This window comes from Salmo trutta, chromosome 39, assembly GCF_901001165.1.
Source record: "Salmo trutta chromosome 39, fSalTru1.1, whole genome shotgun sequence".
NCBI lineage: Eukaryota > Metazoa > Chordata > Actinopteri > Salmoniformes > Salmonidae > Salmo > Salmo trutta.
Window position 1 is genome coordinate 21,930,637 of NC_042995.1, and position 26,784 is coordinate 21,957,420.

General features: G+C 46.3%; 1 protein-coding gene across 2 annotated transcripts in view; it reads right to left on the bottom strand.

The window, feature by feature from the left end:
* Nucleotides 1-3,605: 3,605 nt before the first annotated feature.
* The window catches only part of LOC115179682 (neuropilin-2), a 67,867-nt gene continuing 44,688 nt past the window's right edge, over nucleotides 3,606-26,784 (bottom strand). For both annotated transcript variants that reach the window (XM_029741357.1, XM_029741358.1), the window contains 8 exons: nucleotides 26,497-26,641; nucleotides 20,735-20,815; nucleotides 19,801-19,962; nucleotides 14,316-14,581; nucleotides 12,769-12,865; nucleotides 11,373-11,405; nucleotides 6,205-6,264; nucleotides 3,606-5,982 (listed from right to left, as the gene is read on the bottom strand). In XM_029741357.1, coding sequence (XP_029597217.1) covers nucleotides 5,666-5,982; nucleotides 6,205-6,264; nucleotides 11,373-11,405; nucleotides 12,769-12,865; nucleotides 14,316-14,581; nucleotides 19,801-19,962; nucleotides 20,735-20,815; nucleotides 26,497-26,641 — 1,161 coding nt within the window. In that variant the 3' untranslated portion in view covers nucleotides 3,606-5,665. The remainder of the gene's footprint in view (nucleotides 5,983-6,204; nucleotides 6,265-11,372; nucleotides 11,406-12,768; nucleotides 12,866-14,315; nucleotides 14,582-19,800; nucleotides 19,963-20,734; nucleotides 20,816-26,496; nucleotides 26,642-26,784) is intronic.

Below are 26,784 nucleotides of genomic sequence, written 5' to 3' on the forward strand. Positions count from 1 at the left end.
TACCAAAAAGTAATTATTTATCATGAGAGGGACATAAACAATTTCTAGTAAAGCTGCATACTTCAAGAAAGGTTCAAATCTGACCTTTCTGTTAAAAATAGTCATACATTGCTGAGATGTAGTCACCTTTGAGGACACAAGCTCAAGTACACAGTACAAATATGATACATCATATAAAATATATAATATTTTAATATTTTTTATTTCCTATTCAAAAAAACTGTATGAATAAATGTGCATATTTTCTACTGGTCTCTCTTAAACAAAATGTCTTCCCCCACTGCTGTGAACGTCACACAGATCTCTAGCTTGGCTTCCTGAACTCGTTAGGAACTTACCTTTTATCTCATAATCATGTCCATCTATGACAAACAGAATGTTTTTTGTTTAAACGGCATGAATTATTTTAGATTATATTGGTTGACTATAAATCAATCTCTGAATGTGCAAGCGTGACGAAACCACTCTCTCCTGCTGCACTATGATTTTTTTTTTTTTTTTTGTCAAATCATGACGTCTGATCTCCAGGTCAGAAATTCGGAGCTCTAGAAAGATGCCAGTTGGATGACCCTTCAAAACGACTTATCCCAGTCGTAGCTAGTATTTTTCATAGTTAGAGATTTCCGACTTCCCAGTTGCTTTGAACGTGGCATAAGGATTGCAGGCATGTGCTTTATCAGTGTCTGTAACATAGGGTTTAGCCAGGAGTTGATGGACAGTCGTAAGAGCGAATGAAATGGTAGGAGGGAAATCCCAGCATCAAGTGGTGTCAGATTTCACATCCTACGTCACACAGGCGGAAGAGACATACTTCTGTGTCCATGAGAACTAGGGCTACCGCTTCGATCTACGGTGTCCACAGATCTACGTACAAGCAAAAATGTTGGTCGGAACCAGTACCAGAACCACGCAGGTCCCCTAAACAGGGGACTTTATATCTATGACGTTGTGGGACCTTAGATCTTTATGAAAAACATTTGACTTCAAATGTCGACTAATAACTTGAGAAATGACCATCTGAATGGTATTCACAAACAGAGCAATACATTGATAATTGAAGGTTTCCTCTTGGAGTGCTGTCTTCAGTTTTAAAAGTGCATCATTCAATCAGCTCACAGGGAATATATATATATACTGAGTGAATTTCCTCCATGACGACCTTCCATGACAGGGGAGCGAGAACCAGGTTGCGTCCCAAATGGCACCCTATTCCCTATATAGTGGTGTACTTATACTACTACAAAGTTGTGCACTATGCAGGGAATAGGGTTACATTTGGGACACAGACCCACATTGAGTCTGGCATAGTTTGAGCTCACAAACAGAGATATTGTCTGTTCTTCTTCTAATATGTCCTCTATTTATTTCCTTTCAGAAGCCATATCCTGTAGTGGCGGAGATGAGAATGAATCGCCAGGAAAGAGTGACAGCCTGTCTTTCTGTAAATGTTTAGATAGGTGGATGTGTTTGTGTGGTAGCGGTCATAGAAATAGAATTACTAGAAGGGAAGTAATTAGGTTAGTCCATGGAAATACTCCTATGGGTACACTCAATGTGGCCGCCGGTCCACCTATCATAAAACATTGACTTGAATGGGATAGTCTATTCTAGAATCTAATTCCATTTCTATGGCAGCAGCAGCCCAGATCCCCTGTACACCCCTCCTCTGACCCAGATATAAGCTTTGAACCATTGGCACACAGGACAGGACAGGCAGGGATGTGACTGGGCCGACTTCCCAGCGTGCCTTGTGGGACAGGGGGGCGGCTCAGTGGAAGGGAGAAGGAGTGTGTGGGGGGGGGGGGGGGGGGGGGGGGGGGAGTGATGTGAGGGGCCTGGATGCTGCTGAAAGGGATACTGGGTCAGTCTCTTGGTGTTTCTCTGAGGTCCGCACCTATTCATCACTGATGGGGAGAATGGACTGTCACTCCGTCTCGTTCTGATCCAACTCGCTAAGAGTGTCAATAGGTCTCTCTCTCATCTGTCGGTTCAGTCACAGAGAAAATCCACTCAAACCAACTAACCTACATTCAACAAATATACCAACAACCAACAAAATATACAGCAACACCCAATCTCACCACACAACACTCTCCTCGCTACATATAATCAAGATACAAATAAATGATTGGAGCTAGCCCTCACACAAACACAGTGATTACAGAATGAGTAATGAGCTGTGTGTCCACTACCGGTCCTGCCTTCATCTCCATTGCATAACAGTAGAGATGAATTAGCAGTGTGTTGGATACATTTCCTGCTGCGACCCTCAAACGGGGCCTCTCTTAATCTGGCCCTATCAGTTTACAGATGCTTTGAAGGCTGGTCTGGCCGGGTGCAACGTTAGAAGTGAGACGTCTCTCTGATGTCAGGAAAGGACAAAGCTCCTGTGGAGTATTCCATTTCCAACTGATAGAGAAAAGGGGGAAAAAAACAATTTGGCAAAACATTTTAGATTTTTTTTTATAATTTAAGTTGTAAGAACAGAGAGATTCCCCCCCCCCCCCCCCCCCCCCGGACAGAACAACGACATACAGGCTTCTTTGGTAATTTCCTGTTGACGGTTCGGCCGTGGTTTGTGTCTGGTGCGCTAGCTCGTTTCTGCTGGGATCAATCACACTAACAGATGGTAGTGCGCCCCTCTGTTGGTTCGGGTGTTGTGTTTAGGGACCATAATTGGGCTGTTATATTGCACCGCAGAGCGTGCTAACAGCCACACCCACTTTGACTGGATAACAACGTGTCAAGGCTCTGAATCACTGGTTGTAGAGCAGTGGGTGTTGCTACCTCAGTAAAGAGCCTACTCAAAGCTGAGCCACGGTTCCCAGGAAGTATCGAACGGTGAATGTTGTCAATCCATTTTGAGGGATATGAAAAGTTGAGACATTTACCGTTTTGGTTTGATGGGAGCCAAATTTCCCGCTTCAAGTGATAATTCGGCAAACTATGTCATTTCATTAAACTTTCCCTTTTAAATTCAATTCAGTCTATTCATATTATGACTGTATCCATTTTCTCCCTCTTATCAATACCAACCAAAGAAATCCTTGCTGTCACGGACATGTTACACGCCATACTTTCTGGTTGTGTTAGTGTTTAGGTATGAGGGCTGACATGGCCAAACAAAACCATGTGTAGGAGATGGGGAGCAATGTAAATGGAGGAAGCAGAATAATCATATGTGTGTGTGTGTGTGCTTCGTGTGTGTGAGACGCTGGGCACTTCAAAGCTTTAATGTTGGTGCTCCTAAACAAGGGCGACTAGAGGTCTGGGCTAATGGGAGGCCATGGAGAGATGAGAGGAAAACTATGGCTGGCTGACACTGTGTGTATGCATGTCTGTGTTCATGTTTGAACGCCTGTGTGTGTGTGTGACCTATACAGAGAGTTTGTGAATACAAAACGGTGTACAGTGTGTGAATATAAATGTGCCTGTGAGGATGTTTGTTAGAGTGTTTAAGTGTGTACATGGCTATGGACAATACAATGTACTGTGTGTGTGCGTGTATAAGCCGAGGTTACCTCACTATCCTCATACTAACAACCCATCTGAAACTCACACAAAGCAAGACAAATGAGCACATCCAGCGATGACCACCAACACTCTTTGCATGGTATAAATCCTTTATTAAATAATCATAAGAACAATATTAATAACAATCATAAAAAGAACATTTCTGTTCAAAGCCCCCAAGCAACAATTAGGTCTGACCAGAGTCAGGTTGGTCCCTGTGAGCTTTAGGCCCTCTCTTGCCCAGGGAGGTGTGTTTTAGCCCCTCCTGCCCAGACAGATTGGGCTACTGTTCTGTATCTGTAATCTGATATGGGCTACAAAGGCAAGCTGGACCACAGAAGCTACAAGGCACCTGGAAGAGAGTCAGTGGGGTCCAGTGATGGGAGCCTCTGGGATAGGAGAGGGAATGTGGGTTGGTGGGACGGAGGGCAGAAGGGAGAAGGGGATAGGCTCCACCTCATGGCCCAGCAACCCCCCCCCCCCCCATCCCAACAACCTGGGCCTCTTGATCAGCACTAGCCTGGGCCCACTCCAGTGCCCCCCTGACGCACACAGACCTATACATGCCCAGCATCGCATCAGAATGACCAGGATACTATTTATTCGGTGTGTGTGTGTGCTAGCATGTGCACGCTGTGTATGCATGTGTGTGTGTGTGTGTGTGATCAGCGTGTGTGAAAGTGAGAAGTCTGAGGTACAGTGGAAATATTTACTGTTCTCTTTCCCTCCTCCTTCACAAGGCTAGATAGTCCAGAGGGAGCTGGTGTGTGTTTAAATCCTCCTGATTTACCTCTCCCCATGAACCCGTTTCCTGTTCAAACGCCAGCCTCGCCGTGACAATGCAAAATATAGTCCGTGTGAAAAAAAAGAGCAACAAACATCAAACGAGGAGAGCACGAACCATGACACCAAGACCACATCGGTCCACTCTGAGGAAATGGTGTCCTTCCACTGGCGTTTCCTCTACCAATCGCTGACTTCAAGCTCAGATGTCTGTCCACTGTCAAGCAATGGTCTAGAATATATATATATATATCTTTTTTTTGTATCCCATTTTGCGTTTTATTGTTGATTTGTTCAGAGTACATCGTCCTCGGAGAGGTTGATTTAGGATTTAGTGATCCATTGATTCATTTTTTTTCTTCTCTCTTTATCAGTTCTCATTTGTAGACGGCTATTCAGTCTCTGCCTGGATTTCCCAGCAATCCATACGCTGCACTGACCAAAACCCATCTTCACCTTGACGTTTTTACTTCACCTAGTCACAGTTTACTGTAAACACGACCGTCAACCTTCTTTTCGATACAACCCGCCGGCAACGACGGCCTGAAACTAAATCCAACAATAAACTCCCTTGCTGTCGATCTTCAACAGAACACGTTTAGAAGAGAACACGATTAGAACCTCCCTTTCTTTATCCGCATTTACAGGCTGGCAACGGGCCAAAACAACAAACAAAACAGAGAAGGCTTGAACAAATAACAAAAAGACACACCAAAGACGGTGATTAGTTTAAAAATACCACAGACCTGTCAGAAAATGGGGCGGAGAACTGAGGCTGATGTGTTACAGAGACGCAAGAGTCTAACTCAACAAAAACGCTTCATAAAGAATTCACTTCACTAGGTTCTAGGCCACTGTGTCCACATGTCTAAGCCACTGGGTCCAGGTGATAGAGAAACACTATCTAAGCACCTGTCTAAGGCCTTTTCAGTGTCAAGGAGTTTAGCCTAACATCTTTCCAGTTTAAAAACTAGACCTAGAAAACTATAATGTATTTATATGGAGTTCTGAATTTTGGGGGGGAATAGTAGGTATTTGCCCATTGATATGTGTTGATATTTGGACTCCCCTGTCAATGGAACAGTACGCTATAGGGACCACTCTGGGAAATACCCAATCCTTCCCTCATTGGCTTTGGTCCAGAAAACCCCACCCTGGACTGCACCACTTTGATTGAAGCAGGGGGGAGGGGTCTCAAGATCAGTCTAAAAAGTGGCTTTTCCCCAAAATGTCCTTCCATCTGGCAGGTGTAGTCCTTCAGCTCAGAAAGGAAATTCACAGTCCAAGCAAAGCAGAGAAAACAAAAGAGGAGATAATCTCCTCAAAATGGCCGCCTCTCTCCTTTCCTCTACCCCTCTCCTCTTTCTCCTCATGCCTCGGTGCAGCAGCGCTGCTGGTTGAGCTTCACCTTGTGCTTGAGGCCGTCGTACAGCTCAAAGTTGTAGTTCTCCAGCGTGGTAGAGCTACGCGAAGACAGGCCACTGTAGGAGCACGTGCAGTAGAGCAGCAGGCCGGCACACACAGCTCCCAGCAGCACGCCCAGGGAGCTCATAACGATGATGGTGACCAGGATGGGGTCCAGCGTGTACAGCCACGAGTTGTCCTTCTCTGCCGAGGAGGAGACGAGTGTCTCCGGTTGCTCGGAGGACGGGGCGGCCGTACGCAACTCCTTGGGGAACGCCCAGCCTGGACGAGATGAGAAAGAGAGAGAGAGAGAGATGGAGGAGAGAGAGAAGAGAGAGGGGAGATGAGAGAGAGAGAGGAGGGGAGAGGAGAGGGAGCGAGAGAGAGAAAGGAGGAGAGGAGAGAAAAAGATGCTTATTAGAAACTAGGCGGTTTTTCACATTTGGAAAAACATTTTGCAGTAATGGACACACAAAATACATTGTAGTTGATGGAAGCACTTACCTCCATCTATCTGGTCCCTGCCATTAAAAAGTCTGCTGTCTCCAAACTCTGGTCTCTTATCTATGAGCGAAGAAGATACAACAGAACGATTGTACAACGCCAAGCATCCATACAGTACATTTTGGTTTCGTGCAATGTAAGCTGTCTATGTCAAATCTTCCTTCACTGTAATTACTAATTACACTCACTAATGACTAATGTGTGTTGGGACTGCTAAAGCCCAATGGCATACAGACACATATCACAATGTAGAAAAATATCACTTTATTACCACAGATCATACTGTATTCACATTCATTTAACTAGAACACACTTTTCACATTGCTCACAAAAGAGGTGCGAAGCCCAAGTAAAGTATCTGCAAACAATTTTACCATCATCATCATCATCATCATCCTACAAATAGATTATGCACTGAGCTGTAAACAGACAGGGAGAAAACACAGTTCCCTCCTGGCTTCCGCCCACTGTGATGTGGTCATCATGAGATACCAATGAGTATCAGCAGTGAGAGTGGTGCTTAGAAGTGCTTAAGCCTAGACCTCCGCTCGACCCCCCCCCCCAAAATTCACCCTGGCGCTGTTTTTGAAAACGGCACTTTAACTTCATGTTTATTGTCATCTTGAGAGGTGTGTGTGCAACACTTGGCATATGGACTGAGGTGGGAGTAATTGCTTGGCAAGGAACACCTTAACTGGAGCCCTCAACGAGAATCATTAATATGGTGTCCAGGGGCAACGGCTTTTGGCTGCTGGTGTGTGTGTGTGTGTGTGTGTGTGGGGAGGGGTACAGTGTGTGTGCGCCTGTGTGAGAGAGAGTGTACGTGTGTGTGTGTATGCATGAGAGATTGTGCCTGTGTGTGCAGGAGACGGGAAAAGAGAAAAGTGCTTACTACAGACTAAATAAAATGTTATCGCTCCATTACCTGATTAGAGATATTAAGAGCTTGGGGAGGACCTACGGTGAGATGGACAGAGTGGGGTGCCCAACCCCCAGTTAATTTAAAAGCACATTGTGAGAGGGTACCAAAAAAACTTCTCTTCACTCTGAGAAAACTAAAAAGCCTGATTGCCACACACATTCACCCCACTCAATGGAAGACTATATGTCCCTTATAGCCCTCATCGAAACCCCCAGATAACATAGTGGCTTCCATAGAAATGTGGAGGCATCACTCTAACCCAAACACATTCGGTTGTCCTACTTAAAGGGACAGTTCATTACAAACTCAAAGTTGGTCAGATGCTTTCAGACCTGGGAATTGGTCTTATGTTGAGATAAGTTCACGTCCCAGGCCACCGGTTGTAAATGGAAGCACCATCATTTACTGATTTTATGTTGTTTATCTTTTCCACTCGTTCGGGGTTGAGGCATATCGGTGGATCTACACAACTATGGGACGTGGACTCGGACTGCTTTTGAGATCGGAAAGCACCTCTGACATATTTTGGTGGTTAAATGGGCAGGAATTGAACTAAACTACCTCTGGATGTACAATAATGCTGAGATTGATAACTGTTTATCATTAAAGGGATAGTTCACGCAAAATTAAATCTTGTTTTTCTTCCCCTGAAAGCAGTCTATAGAATCCATGCTTAGGCTTTATTTACATGGCCACCGTTTTGTAATTTGGGTGAACTTCCCCTTTAAGGGCCATCTGATTCTCAGAGCTCTACATAACCACTAACAAACCAACTTAAATATGTGCTAACTATTATCATAATTGGGCCTGGTCCCATTTCAAACATATTTCCAATTATCTTGGCCACCAGTTGTTATATCATTACATTCTTTGCCATTTTGTTTATACCCTCAACTTTCTAATGAAGGATGCATCCTGCCAGCATCCATCTTAAGTTATTGGGAAGCATTGTTTGTAGTTTGTCTTTGGTTTCTATGTTTTGGAGGATTCTCAATTCAGAGCACACGCAACAGAAGACAAGAAAAATGGCTTCCAGCTGTTTGAGAGTATTGCATAGAGTTGGATGTGGGGCTTACCAGCCACGTTTTCACATGAGTGATGCCACTGAGGACTTTCTAAGATAGAACACAAACAATGTGTGAATGAACATTAATCACTGATGATGATATTATAAAGAGAGGGACTCTGCTCACAGACTGACTGAGGGGTCATATTCAATCAAAAGCTTGATGCAGGGTTTCCGGTGTGGAACTACTAAAATGTTATTCTTGAGCTGCGCGAATGAGATTGATTCCTCAGGTCAATAAGAGTGACACATAAAAGCTCAACTTCATATTCAAACATGCTTTTTTTTGTCTTACACTGGTAATACCCAGTAACCCGGCCCACTCATAATAAACAAAACATAGACAACTGTAACAGTATCTATTTAACATCTCCTTCAGTAATAGTAACACTGACATCTTAGCAGCCTGTCCTGAAGCACAATCTTTACAATGAAGTAGCTCCTGTAGAGCATCCATTGTCTCTGACTGTAACATTCCCCCTCCTCTCCCTCTTCTCTCCCTCTCTCAGAGTGTTGCCAGCAGAGCTGTCAGTAAGACAGTATCTCTCACTTGTCTGTTTGTGGTCTGACAGCGCTGGATGGTTTACATGGCTGAACCACTACACTCACACCGGGCCGGGAGGTTAGCCCACGCTGAGTGTGTCCGCGCTGGCGCGATTCCAGGAAGCCCATGGGGTAGGAACTAGAACTAGAACCAACAGTCCTGTAAGGCTGGAGGTTGGGTTTAAAACAAGCCAATCGCATAGATCGATCGCTTCATCTCTACGTAGTCCGTAGACAGGTTCAAGTTATAGAAATGGCGTTCGAAAAGCTGGTCTGTGAACAGTAACATCCACTGCTGATGAAAGCAGGACCCCGGAAAATGTCACTGTCAATACCACTCCAATCCTTGTCCCCCGTTGCGTCGTCCATGAGCCATCAGAAGGGGAGGGGTTTATCTGTAAGGTCCACCTCTTCCTTTCAGCAGAGGGCATATGTTTGGTGGCCGTGGTTGTCTAGCCTCACGGTGAGCACGGGCTCCGTCCCTGGAGCGGCCGTTACCGGGTTACTGGCGGAGCACTGGGAGTACTGAAAGTACTGGGACTGGCTGTGGTAGGCCACAGAGAGTTGGCCCTTCTTCGCTGCCAGCCTTCGTCGATGGCGACAGAGCGCTCGTACCAAGATGGCCACTGCCAGGAGTATCAGGGCACCCCCGGCGGCCACGAGGTAGTACCAGAGGGTGGGTACGAGTGGCCGCGCCAACGTGTCTACTGTGGGGTCACTCCCGCCAGGAACACCTCCCCCTGGTGGAGAGATAAGGAATATGTTGGCTCGGGGGGTGGGGGGGTGGGGGGGGGGGGGTGCAAGCAAAGCACATCCAATGGACTGCTTTGTTTTGGTGTTTATTTTTCTCCCCTGTGGCTTTCCATCACATGAACAGCAGGCGAACGAGCACATGGGCATGCACAAGCATGCCGGCTCAAACGGGGGAAAAAGTTATTCATCACAGGATAATGGCTGAAATAAATCAAACGCATCAGGGTTTTTTTTTGATCTGAGGATTGAAGCTTAGGTTGCAGTTGATGGCGAGAGAGGTGATTTTTCACACTAAGAGCGGCGGAGCATAGCTACGGATTTTCAATGAGTCTGTGGGATTGAATTGATCCAACGATCCAATGAATAAAGGTCTCATGTAATAATTTGGTGTGAAACAAAGGGCGTGGTAATTAACTAACAGAACGGACGCGCGCGCACGCACACGCACACATCTGAACAATCCCCAATATGAATTGATACCTAATTAACTTGTCAACAAACAAATTCAGTTTGAAAGAAATGAAACCCAAAGAGGTTTCAAGCTGTGGTTGATTTATGATTGAAACCTGGGTTGGATCAAGACACAAACTGTAAGTTGTTGACTTTTTGTAAATTGACTACGCTGATGAAGTAAAATGCCTTTTTCCCCAATGAGGAGCCACTACTTCCTGTTGGTACAGGAAGTTCCAATGCTCCACTGACCAATCATAAGACCCCATGGAGCCTGCATAGGAATGTTCTGGATTGTTCTCCCTTTAATTTGGAGACAGTGAATGGAATTTGTTTGGCAGGTTCAAATGGATTTCCTTGGAAAAACACATTGCTCTGCTCTGTTCTAGTCTTTGTTGCTCTCTGGGCCAGTTCTTTCCTCTTCAAGCCAAGAAGTATCTCAGTGGAGACCCTCCCAACACCCAAACACAGCTCCTCTACTTCAACCCTATGAACCCCTCTTACATTCTTTGCGAAATCGCCCTAACAACGTCTTCCAAGACGTAAGCTCTCCTATTCATACAGGTCTGTGAAATCATACGCCGACAACCGTTTCCAAGCCCTCTTAGGTCTTAGCTATGAAAACGGACCAAAACCAGCAGTTTAAGGGCCCGAGAGGGAGAGGGAAAGCGAGAGATAGCTGAGAGACTCCATGTACGGTGTAGAGTTGAAGCCACCCTGAGTATTCGACCATGTCACACAATTACAGAGGGAAATGGTGCGTGTACCTGCCCACTGCACTGTGCACACGCTCATTAGACAGAGCTGAGAGGATGAGAGAGACACCGGCGTTGCAGCTGAGTCACTCTACTTGATTACGTTTCACTACGAAGCGTGTATGTGTGCGTTTGTGTGTATGGGGGTGGTGGTGTGCGTGTGTGTGTGTGTGTGTGTGTGAGAGAGTCTGTGTGTCTATGTGCGTGCGTCACGGTGGAGGAAGAAATTGCACACATCACACACACACACACACACAAATTCCCAAGCTCTTATCTTATTGGAACCAGCAGCCAAAAACACTATATCAAGTAATAACATCAATCCCCTATAGCTCTTCCAATATTTCTATTGAGGCAGACAGTTCTTTTAAAACCATGGATGTCAAAGCAATAGTATGAATTCCTCTGCAATAAACTGGATTCTGCTGGATTCAGTGGGCTCGGATGTCGTTTGATGATGTCTGGACGCTGATGATGATGATTCTGGGAATCGTTTGTCACCGAGGCAGCATTAATCAAGCGGCGAACACAGCTCTTGCACACCCATTTCTTGTCACACGGGTGCCATCAAGCAAAGCTCCCATTAGTCAAAGCTGTGCAGTGCAGCGCGGCGAGCAGGAAGCGGAAACATTTGCACAGGAAGTGACATCGTTACACGGCTAAAGGGGCGTAAACTCACCTGTCATGTCGGGAAGGAAGGCAGCGAAAGGTTCTGAGAGAGAAAGAAACAAACAAACAAACAAGACTGTTTATAACCTGAAAAATAGCTAGGAAAGTCAGCCAAAAACATTTAAACAAATTGAATTCGGATTCAATTTCTGTTGGCACTGATATCACTCTTTTGCCTATTGACAACTTTCTTAATACGTAAACTCAAGAGAAATAGAGAAATTCTTGGGGTAGAATGCAATGTCAAAGAGTGTGTTATTGTGCGTTGGGAGACATGGAGGGCGACTGTGGGAAGTTTGAGTCATTCAAAGTTGTGGAGTCCAGTTGAGATGGGAAGGTTGCTGCCTGGCTGGCTGACTGCACACACAACGTTCAGTCTGATTGACTTGGAATGGTAACAAAAAGCATGGGGGCCTGCGAGAGGGGCGAGTTGGGAAGCGGGGCCCTTTTTGGCTGTAACACCAATGTGCTGTGAACAAACTCGACTGCGCTGGTTGATAAGAACACTCCCAGCATGCCTTGGGAATGAGGAAGGAGGAGAAAATGGGTAGAGGGGGAGAGGAGTGGAGGTACTTCCACACTGGTTGACAGAGGGGCGACGGGTTTTCATCTTTCGTCTAACAACCATACTACCAAACACATGCACCCCCCCCCCCCCCCACACACACACACACACACAGCCCAACTCTATGAAGTCAAACTCAATGATGGCAGGTTTTTGGCTCAGAACCCACAGTCTGTCTGTGATCTGTTTAAGACCTACTCCTAAACCCCCCTGCTCTGGCTAGATTAAAAGCCCAGCGCACACACGCACGCACGCACACCCACGCACACACACACACACCAGTGCCGGATCTATTGCTTTGACGGCTCTGGAAAGCTCTGTTTACAGATACGAGAGAAGAAGAAATCTAATGAAACATAGATTAGCATCGCGGGGGCCCACGGGGCGTTTATGGCCTACTTTCCATTCTTCCTTTAGTTTTCTGGCAGAGGAATAACACTCCAGTCTTTCGTTCATTCTCTCTCCTTTCATCTCTTCGCTACAGCTTTCAGAAGTACCAGTCAGTCTGTCCCCAAGATTCTGATGAGGGAACTTGGGGTGTGTGTTCGGGTTTGTTTGTGTGTGTGTGTGTGTAGTGGGGTGTTTAGAGCACAACTGGAGTGACAAGTCGGGGACCCCAGGGGAGGAGAGGAGGAGGAGGAGGAGAAGAAGGAGGTAGAGAAGGAATGAAGGGATGATGGAGAGAGAGAGAGATAGAGGGGGGAACAGAAGTTGAATGGTGTGGTGGTGGGATGACAGAGGAATATAACTGGGGTGCTGGAGGGTCAGGTGTGTGTATGCACATGTTTGTATGTGTGTCAGTGAGTGTGTGCACACATGTTTGTATGATCTGCAGACTTACGTGTGCACTCCTCCAACGGTGTACCAAAATTCATGTGGATGTTGTCGATCATGATATGGCCCTTGGTTCCGTGGTCAACGAAGCCTTCCATAACCACCTGAGAGGAGGAAGAGTAGGAGGAGGAAGAGGAGGAGTAGGGGAAGGAAGAGGAGGAGTAGGGGAAGGAAGAGGAGGAGTAGGGGAAGGAAGAGGAGGGGAAGGAAGAGGAGGAGGAGGAAGAGTAGGGGAAGGAGGAGGAGGAAGAGTAGGGGAAGGAGGAGGAGGGAGAGTAGGGGAAGGAGGAGGAGGGAGAGTAGGGGAAGGAGGAGGAGGGAGAGTAGGGGAAGGAGGAGGAGGAAGAGTAGGGGAAGGAGGAGGAGGAAGAGTAGGGGAAGGAGGAAGAGTAGGGGAAGGAGGAGGAGGAAGGAGGAGGAAGAGTAGGGGAAGGAGGAGGAGGAAGAGTAGGGGAAGGAGGAGGAGGAAGAGTAGGGGAAGGAGGAGGAGGGAGAGTAGGGGAAGGAGGAGGAGGAAGAGTAGGGGAAGGAGGAGGAGGAAGAGTAGGGGAAGGAGGAGGAGGAAGGAGGAGGAAGAGTAGGGGAAGGAGGAGGAGGGAGAGTAGGGGAAGGAGGAGGAGGAAGAGTAGGGGAAGGAGGAGGAGGAAGAGTAGGGGAAGGAGGAGGAGGGAGAGTAGGGGAAGGAGGAGGAGGGAGAGTAGGGGAAGGAGGAGGAGGAAGAGTAGGGAAGGAGGAGGAGGGAGAGTAGGGGAAGGAGGAGGAGGGAGAGTAGGGGAAGGAGGAGGAGGAAGAGTAGGGGAAGGAAGAGGAGGGGAAGGAAGAGGAGGGGAAGGAAGAGGCGGAGGAGGAAGAGTAGGGGAAGGAGGAGGAGGGGAAGGAAGAGGAGGGGAAGGAAGAGGCGGAGGAGGAAGAGTAGGGGAAGGAAGAGGAGGGGAAGGAAGAGGAAGAGTAGGGGAAGGAGGAGGAGGGGAAGGAAGAGGAGGAGGAGGAAGAGTAGGGGAAGGAGGAGTAGGGGAAGGAGGAGGAGGAAGAGTAGGGGAAGGAAGAGGAGGGGAAGGAAGAGGAGGGGAAGGAAGAGGCGGAGGAGGAAGAGTAGGGGAAGGAAGAGGAGGGGAAGGAAGAGGAGGGGAAGGAAGAGGCGGAGGAGGAAGAGTAGGGGAAGGAGGAGGAGGGGAAGGAAGAGGAGGAGGAGGAAGAGGAGGAGTAGGGGAAGGAAGACGAGGAGTAGGGGAAGGAAGAGGAAGAGTAAGGGAAGGAAGAGGAGGAGTAGGGGAGGAGGAAGAGTAAGAGTAGGGGAAGGAAGGGGAAGGAAGAGGAGGAGTAGGGGAAGGAGGAGGAAGAGTAGGGGAAGGAAGGGGAAGGAAGAGGAGGAGGAGTAGGGGAAGAGGAGGGGAAAAGAAACAAATGACCTACATGTAGATGCAGGGATATATCTTATACATAGAATCACTGCAACACATAACCACTAGTAATATACTTCTACTTGTTTCTCCAGCTATCTCCAACAGACTATTTTTATGGAAGGGAGAGGGGAGCATGCTAACGCCCGAATACCTGGAACTCTTTGGGGGATCGGGGCAGGATGGTGCGACCCTCCTTCCAAACGGGTCCCTGGTTGCCGCGGAGTGCCCATAGAAGGGTCTCCTCGTGATGGGCATCGCGGAGAAGGATGTGCAGGGTGCCCTGGGCTTCTCCCCACAGCTGGTAGGAGAAAAGCAGGCAGAGAGGCCCCGTGTCGAGTCCCACTATGGGGCTGAGGATCCTGGCTCGCTGCTGCTCCGTCTTGGGGTTGGCTTCGATGTACAGGTAGCTATTCAGGTCTGTGTGGGGAAGGGAGACAATGCAGTGGTGGGTTTACAGACTTGAGATGTTGCAGTGAGGGGAACACATGGGAAATACACGCACACACACACACACACACACGAGGGAGTGTACACACACACACACGTACACACATCAGCACACACAAGAACAAAACCACAACTACAAGGTCAGACTTACAATAGCACAGGGATATGATAAATACCAAATCACGCATGACAGAAGAATAGGGTCAGTGAGAGAGTCAAGCACTAAGGGAAGGGGATGAATTCACAGCCAACCGAAGGGAGTCATTCCCATTGGTATTCAGGTAGACCCATTAGACAATAGCATTGTGTTAAACACAGTCAGTTGTTTGTAGAAGAAGATGTTTAGTGAGTGAATTGGATGTGAACACGGAACCCTGACACACAGGTGGGGAAGAGTTAAGTGGGCGATGGACCAGTATCAACACAATCCTGACAAAATCACCTGTGCTTTATCGCAGTGTGTGTTAGAGCAGTTAGGTGAGGGAACTACAGATATAAATCATCACGCGTGTGAATATTCTCCAAGAGGCACTAGGTACAACGAAGTGATGGATATTGGCATCACCATATTCCAACTGAATGTTCATGTATAAACCGTTATATATTAAACTGACATGAATGATGTAATATACTATATATATATATTATATATATATATATATATATATATATAAATAGTATATATATATAAATAGTAAATATATATATAAAAATAGTAAATATATATATATATATAAAAATAGTATATATATATATATATATATATATATATATATAAATAGTAAATATATATATATATATAAATAGTAAATATATATATATATATAAATAGTAAATATATATATATATATATATATATATATATATAAAAATATATATATAAAATAGTATATATATATATAAAAATAGTGTATATATATATATATATATATATATATATATATATATATATATATATATATATATATATATATATATATATATATAAAAATAGTATATATATATATATATATATATATATATATATATAAAAATAGTATATGTCCCCCTGTACCCAGGCAACAGGTGTCTATCTTCAACATATGATTCAAAAGATCATTTTGACCCCATGGACTTTCAGTCGTTGAATCTATAGCTCCATCTACAAATTGTTTGGTGATTACACTTCTCCAGTTCCATCCCTCAGCTTCATAGAACACATTTATTTGATTTATTTCATAGAAAACACATTTTTATTAAGGAATGGGCCTTTATTGCTGTTTAGTTGAAGCGCGACCATAGAAACAGAACTCGATGAGCTTGTGCACAATGTCATAGTCATTGACCTCGATTGTGATGCAGCTGTGATGTCATCAGAACACCTGGGAAGCAATGTTCTAGAGGTCAACCACATCATTTAGGCACTTGAAAGCATTGCCTATCACATTGCTATCTGCTCTGAACAATTTAAAAAACATATAATTGCACCAAGTTCTTTCAATAATGGACTATCTCCAATATCTGAGCCAGTTTGGGCCCCTCCATCCCTTCCCTTTGGACCAGTTCACCTGGTTAGTGTTGGGGATGGTTCCTAAGGATGTTCTGGCCTCATGGCTGATCACACAGATGGCAGGAGGATCTCCCGTGCCTGGAGTGGCTGCCTACCAGAACCCGAACCAGGTTTGTTTGGCCTAGATTATAGTGAGTCTGAAATGGCAACTTATTCCCTATATAGCTAGTGAAATACTTTTGCCCAGAGCCCTGGGTCTAGGGCGGGTTTCTCAAAAACACTTTGAGACAAATGCTGATGTAAAAAGGCCTTTATAAGTACAATGTGATTTATTGATTGATTTATTGCAGGGACAATGGCAAAGTGGATTTTTGAATACCCCGCCTGCATGCCAGTTCCAGCCCAACTCAGCCCCTGCCACCTTCCAGCCCAACTCAGCCCCTGCCACCTTCCAGCCCAACTTAGCCCCTGCCACCTTCCAGCCCAATTTAGCCCCTGCCACCTTCCAGCCCAACTTAGCCCCTGCCACCTTCCAGCCCAACTTAGCCCCTGCCACCTTCCAGCCCAATTTAGCCCCTGCCACCTTCCAGCCCAACTTAGCCCCTGCCACCTTCCAGCCCAACTTAGCCCCTGCCACCTTCCAGCCCAACTTAGCCCCTGCCACCTTCCAGCCCAACTTAGCCCCTGCCACCTTCCAGCCCAACTTAGCCCCTGCCACCTTCCAGCCCAACTTAGCCCCTGCCACCTTCCAGCCCAACTTAGCCCCTGCCACCTTCCAGCCCAACTCAGCCCCTGCCACCTTCCAGCCCAACTTAGCCCCTGCCACCTTCCAGCCCAACTTAGCCCCTGCCACCTTCCAGCCAAACTCCAGCTATGGACAAGACCAGGATCATTTTATGGACTGGAAAGAGGGGCCCCAGATCAACAACAACAATCAAGTGCATTGTCATCAGGATGTGGAGCCAATGGATGTCGATGTTGTTGTGGAGGTGAAAGACAACAGCCAATCAGTAGCCACTTGGCAGGCAACAGTCTGGCCCAGCCAGTCAGCAGCCACTACCAAGAACACAGTCTGGCCCAACCAATCAGCAGCCACTACCAAGACAACAGTCTGGCCCAGCCAATCAGCAGCCGCTACATTTTGGTCATCCAGCCAGCCGAATGCCGCTATGTTTTGGCCATCGAGCCAGACAGCCACGAGCCAGACAGCAGTCTCCAACAACCAATCAGCAGCCACTACCAAGACAACAGTCTGGCCCAGCCAATCAGCAGCCGCTACATTTTGGTCATCCAGCCAGCCGAATGCCGCTATGTTTTGGCCATCGAGCCAGACAGCCACGAGCAAGACAGCAGTCTCCAACAACCAATCAGCAGCCTTCACTAAGAGAGATTTTGCCGATATGAGGAACAGCAGCAGCACTGACCAGGACTATGACCCCAAGAGGAGGAGGATGTAAATGTGAGGGACTCTAAGGGTCACTTTTCACTGAAATGGAGGGTCAGTGTCACAGCCAAAAGACCACAAGCTTGACTATTTTCTATAGAAAAATAAATGTTTGATTTATTGCAAACTAAATTCAGCATTGTTCTTTTGTGTCCATGTTATGGTTACTGTATGTACATCGTGGAGGGAACTAAATCATTTATTTGATTATATTAAAGGTTTAGACTACCTGGACAGGAATCAGCATCCACAATGTAAATTCAGATAACTCACTTGTTATGAATTTAACACTTTTGTCAAGGAAATGTCACCCTACAATGTGTGCCTAACTTCAATCTGGGAGACGACTGAAATGTGTGTTGTATGCGAGAGGGAGAGAAAGCTTACTACATTCAAGTGTGTATTATACTGTGCAGTACAGTATGTGTGTGTAGCCACCCTAACAATCTGTCTAGCAGATCACACAGTAGTATCTGTGGAGAGGAAGAAGGCTTCATCCACGATGACAGCCCCCCTCTGCTCTCTGGTGTGTGTGTCACATCAGACAGCGTGTGTGACAGGGTCTCGCTTGGCCTTTCCAAACACCACAGTGTGTGTAAGGAGCCCTCCCATTCAGCACCATACCGCACTGTCTATCACTGTGTATATTTGTGTGTGTGAGTGTGTGCGAGTGTGTGTATGAGTGTGTGTATGCGTCCGTACATCTGCGTGTGTGGGTCTTCACCACACAGAAAACATCCCCCACTTTATCAACCGGATCTTAATGTGTTGGCAGAGAACCCCCGTCTCCCTACACCTCGGGTGAACCCGGCGTCTCTGAACGCTCCCCCCATTGTTCCGCAGCTTGTTCAGCAGACGGCTCATAATCGAGAGGGGGCGCGTTCACGTGATGTGACGCAACAGCATTATTAATCCATTTTCTCCGCAGTCTCCTGCAGCGAGCGAAGACAACGAGAACTCAATCTGCAAACGCAGGCCTCGCAATCGACGCCGCCAGCACCACACGCTGATATGCTACGGCGCTAGTTCTCCGGCTGTTATGTTTTCACATTTTTAAAAGAGAGAGATCAAGAGGTTACTGGGTCTGGGTTTTCTGGGTCACGAGAGAGATAAAGAAAGGGAGGGAGGGAGAGAGGGGGAGGGAGAGAGAGAGAAAGAGGCAGAGAGCGTGGGAGAGTGAGACAGAGAGAATGAGAGAGAGAAAGGGAGAATGGGAGAGAGAGAAAGGGAGAATGAGAGAGGGAGAGAGAGAGAACCTCTCTCTTAGGCTAATGATGATTTGGCTACAATCGTCGACCTACATACCCAGGGATCCCCCAATATAAAGCCCAGGTGACAGAGATCCCCAACCACTGAGCTCGAGCAGGTCCTGAAACTCCCCCTTCAATTCTTCACAGCTGCAGCTCGTTAAATATTTCATGGGCCCTATTCGAAATATATCAAAACCAATGAATTTTAAAACAAGGTCAGGATAACAATCCCTTTAACCCCCAGTGGCTCAGTCCCGAATGGCCCCCTATTCTCTATTATAGTACACTACTTTTGACCAGGACCCGTAGGGCTGTCTCATAGGGACCTGGTCAAAAGTAGTGCACCATATAGGGAATGGGATGCCATTTATAGCACAGTCAGTGTAAGAAAACCTCAAAGAAAAACTCCAAACTGCTCATATCTTTAATTAATATGCCAAAAGCTTCACTCTTTTTTGATCTGGGGGTATGTATAAAAGGAACTTAATAATTGCTCTAAGTACATGGAAGTCTACTTAGAGAGCCAGAGCTTTGCCTGCAAGGTAATCGAGGGGCAGGAATGCGCGGCTGGGAATAATGGTTTTCCTGGTTTTTCCTCTGTAATCTCTTGCCTCTGTAGTTAGTAAGTGCTGCTGGTTCTTAACTTTTCCCTGTCCAGAACGCTCCCGGAACGATCCGTTAACATCACAGAGTTGTAGCGCAGTCACATAGAGCAGACTGGATGACTTACACATTATACGTGTGTGCGTGTGAGCGTGTGTGTACGTCTGTGTGGTTGTGTGTGTTTTTAAGTCACAAAAGCAGCCTCCGCTGGGGCTCAAACAGAGTTTTTGTACATCCACATGTTCACAAACACTAAACAAGGACTTTACTGTATGTCAAGCTAAATTAGCCCAAGTGGCTATCTAACCTCTTTCTTGCCTTCTGAACATGGTTGTGGTGAACCGCCATTGACAACCCTGATTTAGGCGGGGAAGCTCGCTGTGCTATGCTCAGGGAGACTTACCGGTGGGGGGCAGAGTGAGGTCCAGGCTGGGGCCCTGGGCTGGGGCTTTGGAGCTGTTGTGGAGGGACCAATGGAGCGAGGCACTGGGGTCGTGAGTCCAGCCACACAGGCCCTGCTCAAAGTCACACACACCACCCATGGATGGAGGGGAGGAGCTGGCTCCTGGAGAGAAAGGGTGGGAGAGGGACGGAGAAAGACAGAGAGAGAGAGATCGAGAGAGAGACCCCAATCAAACATTCTACAATAACACACACTACCGTTCAAAAGTTTGGGGTCACTTAGAAATTTCCTTGTTTTTGAAAGAAAAGCAAAATATTTTGTCCATTAAAATAACATCAAATTGATCAGAAATACAGTGTAGACATTGTTCATGTTGTAAATGACTATTGTAGCTGGAAACGGCTGATTTTTAATGGAATATCTACATAGGCCCATTATCAGCAACCATCACTCCTGTGTTCCAATGGCACGTTGTGTTAGCTAATCCAAGTTTATCATTTTAAAAGCCTAATTGACGCTCCAGATACTCAACTAGTCTAAAGAAGGCCAGTTTTATTGCTTCTTTAATCAGAACAACAGTTTTCAGCTGTGCTAACATAATTGCAAAAGGGTTTTTTAATGATCAATTAGCCTTTTAAAATGATAAACTTGGATTAGCTAACACAATGTGCCATCGGAACACAGGAGTGAAGGTTGCTGATAATGGGCCTATGTAGATATTACATTAAAAATCAGCCGTTTCCAGCTACAATAATCATTTACAACATTAACGATGTCTACACTGTATTTCTGATCAATTTGATGTTATTTTAATGGACAAAAAAAATGTGCTTTTCTTTCAAAAACAAGGACGTTCCTAAGTGACCCCAGTGTACATACAAACATAATTTATCTATATGCAACATTTCCACATAGCATGCTTACAGACACTCACCTCTGCTCGCCCGCTGGGCAGTGCTGCTCTCCATTGGACTAGACAAAGTGGGAGTGGCTGTGTTGGCCAGAGTGCTGGTTTCTATGGAGACACAACACATAAGTGTTGTCAGTTACATCCAAGATGCTCAAAATGAAACATTCTCAATGTAACACACTCAAAGAAACAACACCGCTCTGTGAATGTGACAGCTTTCTGTCTAATCAACAGTTTGCCCATGAATACTCAATCTCTGCTCAATCTCTGCTCACTCCACGCGCCTAAATGAGAGTCTGAGGTCATCTCCCTCCCTCCCAGTCGAGGTGACAGGCTGACCCAGGCGGTAATAGCCCAGTCATGTTGTGTCTCTTAGCCCAGACATCTCCCTCCCTCCATGGGTCTCGACTGTCTCCACTGTCTCCATCCACAGCCCAGTCAGGCCAGACACCACTGGCTCCATGGGTGATGGATGGGTCTAGCTAGTTCACCTTGGAATGGAGGATCACACACACACACACACACACACACACTCCTTCCAGCGGAACATGGCCTACAGGCTGCATTAGGAATGTTATCGGCAATAAGCAACCATGTTATTGGGACCAGATGGGACAACCCTGGTTCCGTTATGCAATGACAGAGGGAAAGGTTTGGGTTGATCTCTGCTTTCCAACCACAGTCTAACCAAGGTCCTAATCATATTATGATATGGGAATTTGTGGAAACTCTCTTCCAGACTCTGTTCTAAAAAGTTTGGGAACCCCTGCCTTAGAGTATACGGTACGTTCAACTTGTGCTTTCTGATCATTTCTATGTAAAAATGTGTATCCAAGATGGCAAAACGTTTTTTCCCCCACCCAAAGCATTCATACTTTCGACGACAAACACGGAGGGAAGTTGATTACGTTGTCCCCATTAGGACCGATTGAAAGCGAGTCCTGCTGAGAGTGAAACTGGTCCTGCTGGGAATGAGGCTGTCCTAATATGGACACCGTAGATGATTGATCCTTTGCTATTTTACCGTGACACAACTGCCTGTGAGGTAAAACGTCAACGGATGAAAGGAACGCAGCCGGACGTCTGGCGCTGTGGAAAAACCCAACTAAATAGCGCTCGCTGAAAGAACAGCGCCCAGCTGCTGAGGTCTCTGACTGCGTGACATTAGTCTAACGGTAATGTCACACCCTGTACAGAGGAAATGAGTTGGCCTATCAGATTTTAATCACCAAGGAGCTATGGGGTCCCCACCGGCAATACATTAACCCCCTACTCCTCCCTAACCTTTTTCACATCCGAGGACTGTGTATCCTGTTATTTTATCCCCCTTAGCGTAAGCCATTCCTCCGAGCCATTGCATCTCTGTGCTTTCAAAGGTCAGGCCTTGTCACAGTGTAAACGGCTTGACCTTTGTGGGGTGTGACAGGGGTGTGTGTGCCTGTGTGTGCGTGTATGACAGAGGTGTCAGGGGTAACAGGAGAGAGACGAGGAGCTATGACCTGCCTGCCTCGCCCCGAGGGCTCTCCACTCCTTGGCATGTGTGAGGAAGCAGCTACAGAGCTGCACCGAGAGTCCGGCCCTTATACAGTATCACTGTGCCTTTCTCCTTGTGCAGAAGGCCTCCTCGTGCAGGAGGGCCTCCTCGTGCAGCAGAAGCAGGAGAAGGACTAACCGTGCAGGGAGAGGATCCCCTCATGCATCAGAAGGCCCCCTCACGCATCAGAAGGCCTCCTCATGCAGGGAGAGGGACCCTCATGCAGGAATGGCCCCTTCAAATCAATTCAAATTTGATTTGTCACATGCACAGAATACAACAGGTGTAGTAGACCTTACAGTGAAATGCTTACTTACAAGCCCTTAACCAACAATGCTTTAAGAAGTTTAAGAAAAAGAAGTGTTAAGTAAAAAATAGAAAATAAAAGTAACAAATAATTAAAGAGCAGCAGTAAAATAACAATAGCGAGGCTTTATACAGGGGGTACCGGAACAGAGTCAATGTGCGGGGGCACCGGTACAGGGCCTATATGTATCAAGTGTCTTATAGTAGGAAGGCTGTTTTAGGATCTACTCAGAGCTCTATCTACGTTATGTCATTTATTGTGATCTAAAACGCAAAACCGATCCTAAATCAGAAGTCAGGGAACTGTCATGTTACAGAGAATACACTGAACAGCGCTCCAACCCTTCCCCTTTCTCACTGTTCTCAGTTCCCCCAGCCCCTGACTTCGCTCCTTCTCTTCTGGAAAACAGCCATAGCTCTCTCCAAAGAATATGACTCAGCAAAATATGAGCAACAACAAAAAAAGTCAATTATGTAAAGAGCCTCTGTAAAACACACACACACACACGACATTGTGCATGCTGGAAAAACATGTTGTTTTTCCTTCCCTGCCGGACATGTAGGGTTAAGTGTTATAAGAGGGGGTCATCGCCCCCTATGACACCCACGTCACATGGTAAGGGAGAAAACGCTGGCGCAAACAAGAGTGCAGAGACACAAACACAGCAGGGCCTTAGCATCCTCCCCGCACTCTGGATTATCATGGGCTCCATTTTCGGCAGCCATTAAACCAGCGCAATTGTCAAACGCACGCTCCTTTACAATTTTGACCTGTTAAAACCGGCTTCAAACCCTAGCCAGGATTGGTCGTTTAGCTGTTTTATATGGGCTCGCTTGTGCTGAGGACCAACATCTTGTTTTAGCAATAACGCGGTGGTTTATGGCACGGATTTTGACAGCAGAAGTGCAGCCAATCCAGCCATCACGTACAGTGCCCATATGCACATGGGACAAGAGAGATGTACTTTTTGTGCCCGTAAGCCTGGTATGGAGTATACATTTGTTTTAAAAATCCCATTTCGTTTCATTTTATTAAAAAACAAGTATAGCCTTCCCTCCTCAATGAAGGCTGTTTTGTTTGTCCTGCCCAATGCATTCGCTCACTTTGGAATACATCTTAAATCACGAAAGCTTTATTAAAAGATAAAGTTTGAGAGCAGCAAAACAGTGAGCTGACACCCCCATTGTATCGATGTACAGTAGGCTATTGTGCGTTATTTTAGCCAGCTCCTGTTATTATTTTGGATGTGCGTAAAATAAACCTCAACGCAGGCTATATGCCCATCATTTAAAGAGGTTTGCTCGTTTTCGGTTTCGTTTGACTAAAACGCATTCCCTTTTTGGCTACCCTTACCCTACAATAACGAAAGCTGGTCCAACAGCAATGCGTCTGGTGTCTTTCTTATCCTGGCCATGCATTAGCCAGAAAAGGTTTCTAAATGTTTCAGTCTTAGTCAGCACGCTTTTGCATTATTCACATAGGCCTACCTCCAGTGCACAGTATACATCCCCATTCCAAAAGAGCACATCTTGTCCTGTTACCAAAGACGTACTCCTCCAAAACATATTCAAATGATTCAGTCCTATAACGCCATATCAACGGTAGGCCCAGGCTAAACATTGCTTATTGAGAACGTGCCTCACACACAATACAATTCACAGGAGCGTAGTATTTTGTTTTCTTCTTATATGTGCGATGTGAAAAGGCCTTTATTCATTGAAGCCATACTGTTGGTATTACTCATTATATAGCCTATGCTATTCAATCCACAGTGGACTAGGAAGAGAATATTTCGTGCCCCCCAGCCTAATTGGAGTTGATGACAACGCAAAGACGTCAATAACCTGAGACAACAGCATGCAGTATTAAGCTATGAAATGTGTTGATTGGCCAATGAGTGTCACACCTGTAATTTATTCATAATTAATCAACATGATTCAAAAAAAAATATGCCAAAAATACTGTTTCAATGTCAAACTTGCATTTATTTTTTGGTCTTCTGTGATGTCTATAAAGTGTAAATTGAATACATTTCAACTCTATCTGAAATGGTGTCTTCTTTTACAGGGGGCTTTTGTTTGTGTGCGAGGTGTAATACTTTTGTTTCAAAGCAGATGTGTTTAAGACTACCAAGAAACACTCTGTGTGACCCTGATTTAGTCCACTGCAGTAAAAGGTTCAAATAGAACCCAATATGTCCGTGAAGACTGTGAAACAAAGCCTAAGAGAAACCTCCGAAGTTGATCTTGAAAGAAGACATGAGATATCCAGGCAGAGTTTTGTGCTCGATGCGTATGTGTGTGCATAAGTGTGTGTGTGTGTAAGAAATGAGACCAAAGAGCCTGGAATGGACAGCAGAGAACAGAGAGGAGGAGGGGGGGGGTGATGAGAAACAGAAGAGGAGAGTGGAGGAAGAATGAAGAACAAAAATATTTACAGACCCACGCACTATGCCTAAGGGTGGGAACAGAGAGAGGAGAGAACAGAGCCATGTGTGGGATTTAACAGTGAGAGAGAGGGAGAGAGAAAGATAGTGAGATAGTTGGGGGGGCAAGAGGAAGACGGAGGATAGAGGGAGAGCGAGTGAGACACAGAGAGAGGAGAGAAAGAGAGGTGATGGGAGCAAAAAGGAGGGATGACAAAAGATTTACAATCCTCCCTCCTGTGTTACGAGGCACAGCACTCCAACCCTCACGCACTGTGAACACGTGTGTGTGTGTGTGTGGTGTTAAACTCCTCCATCTCTCTGGGATCTCCTCCGTGTCCAATAAAGAGAAGGCTGTGACGCATTGCATTAACACGGGGCTTTCACCTGGTTTCAATGCCTTTTACATGTGGCGGGGTTAACATCGGGACGGCTGTGGCCGTAGCCTCAAGGTGAAGGGATGCCGGTTTGAATCCCAGCGCCTATGTGGAGACCCCACTGGGGGGCAGCAGCAGGAAGGGATGGGGTGAGGAGGGAGCAACAGAGGACAGCAAGGAGAGAGAGAGATGTAGGGAGGGGAGGAATGCAGCTCATTTGTCAATCTTTCATGTAGGCCAATCATGGGTGTGGTACTGAGGGTCCCTCACAAAGGGCGCTAGTCTCTTATTCTGACAGAGAGCGAGTGTGTGTGTTGGTGTCCTCTTGTTCTGTGTTAATGGAGGGTTCTGGCTTTGTTTCTCCTGTAATGGCGTAGTGACTGAGTCAGAGAAGAGTGTGATCAAAAATTAAGAGGTCCACATCATCCTTACACACACACCTACACACACACACACACACACACACACACACACACACACACACTACAGTGTGTAGGTGTTGAGGCTTCAGCACAGACGTTCTGTGCAGGCCCATTAGGAGCCATTGTCTGTGTGTGTTTATGTGTATGTGTTGAACATTCTATTCAGGGTGGGAACAGAGAGAGGAGCCTAGAACCAGCTCAGGGGAGATGAGGTGTGTGTGTGTACTGTATGCTTGCAGTGACGGTGTGTGTGTAGGTGTTGAGCCCACTGTCTGGCGCTGTAACTCTGGCGTCCTGCGTAGGCCCAGTGAGAGTAGTGAGAGACCAGATGTGTCTACGGCCTCACATCTGGATAGCAGACCATACCAGCAGTGTGTGTGTGTGCGTGGTACCCTTGGGACCGATTCCTCAGAACCCGTCCAAACCTTTCTCCACTCCTTGTAACTTTAACCTTCACTCTTTCCAAGTCTTCCCTCACTTTTCCACTTCCACTTGCTTTCCAACTCCCAACTCGGGTATCCAGTAGACTCGCAGGTGATATATAGTATGCGCACGCCAACACACTTTAAAAAATAGATATATTTGTAGAGTATTTTGACAGAGAGGAGAAACAGATGGAAAGTTTGGAGCGGGGACTGAACCCCGGTCTCCGGTGGGGAGAGGAGTGTACATGTGTCTAAGCCGGGAGTGTTATCGCTAGAACCACGGGCTCGAGTCTTACCTGGCACGCCACAGCCCAATATTTCCACTCTCATCCCGATCCCGGCAGGAGACCACCTCTCTGGATAGATCCTGATGAACTGGGCCAGGGTCTCCTCAAAACGCCGTAGCTCAGGGGTGTCGTAGTGGGTATTCCCCTCAAATATCTGCAACACAACACACAAATAAAGCAGAAATATTGAAATCTTTACATAGATGACTGAAATGAGTATAAATCACACTTTAGACTGACACACACACACACACACACACACACACACACACACACACACACACACACAACCCCCAC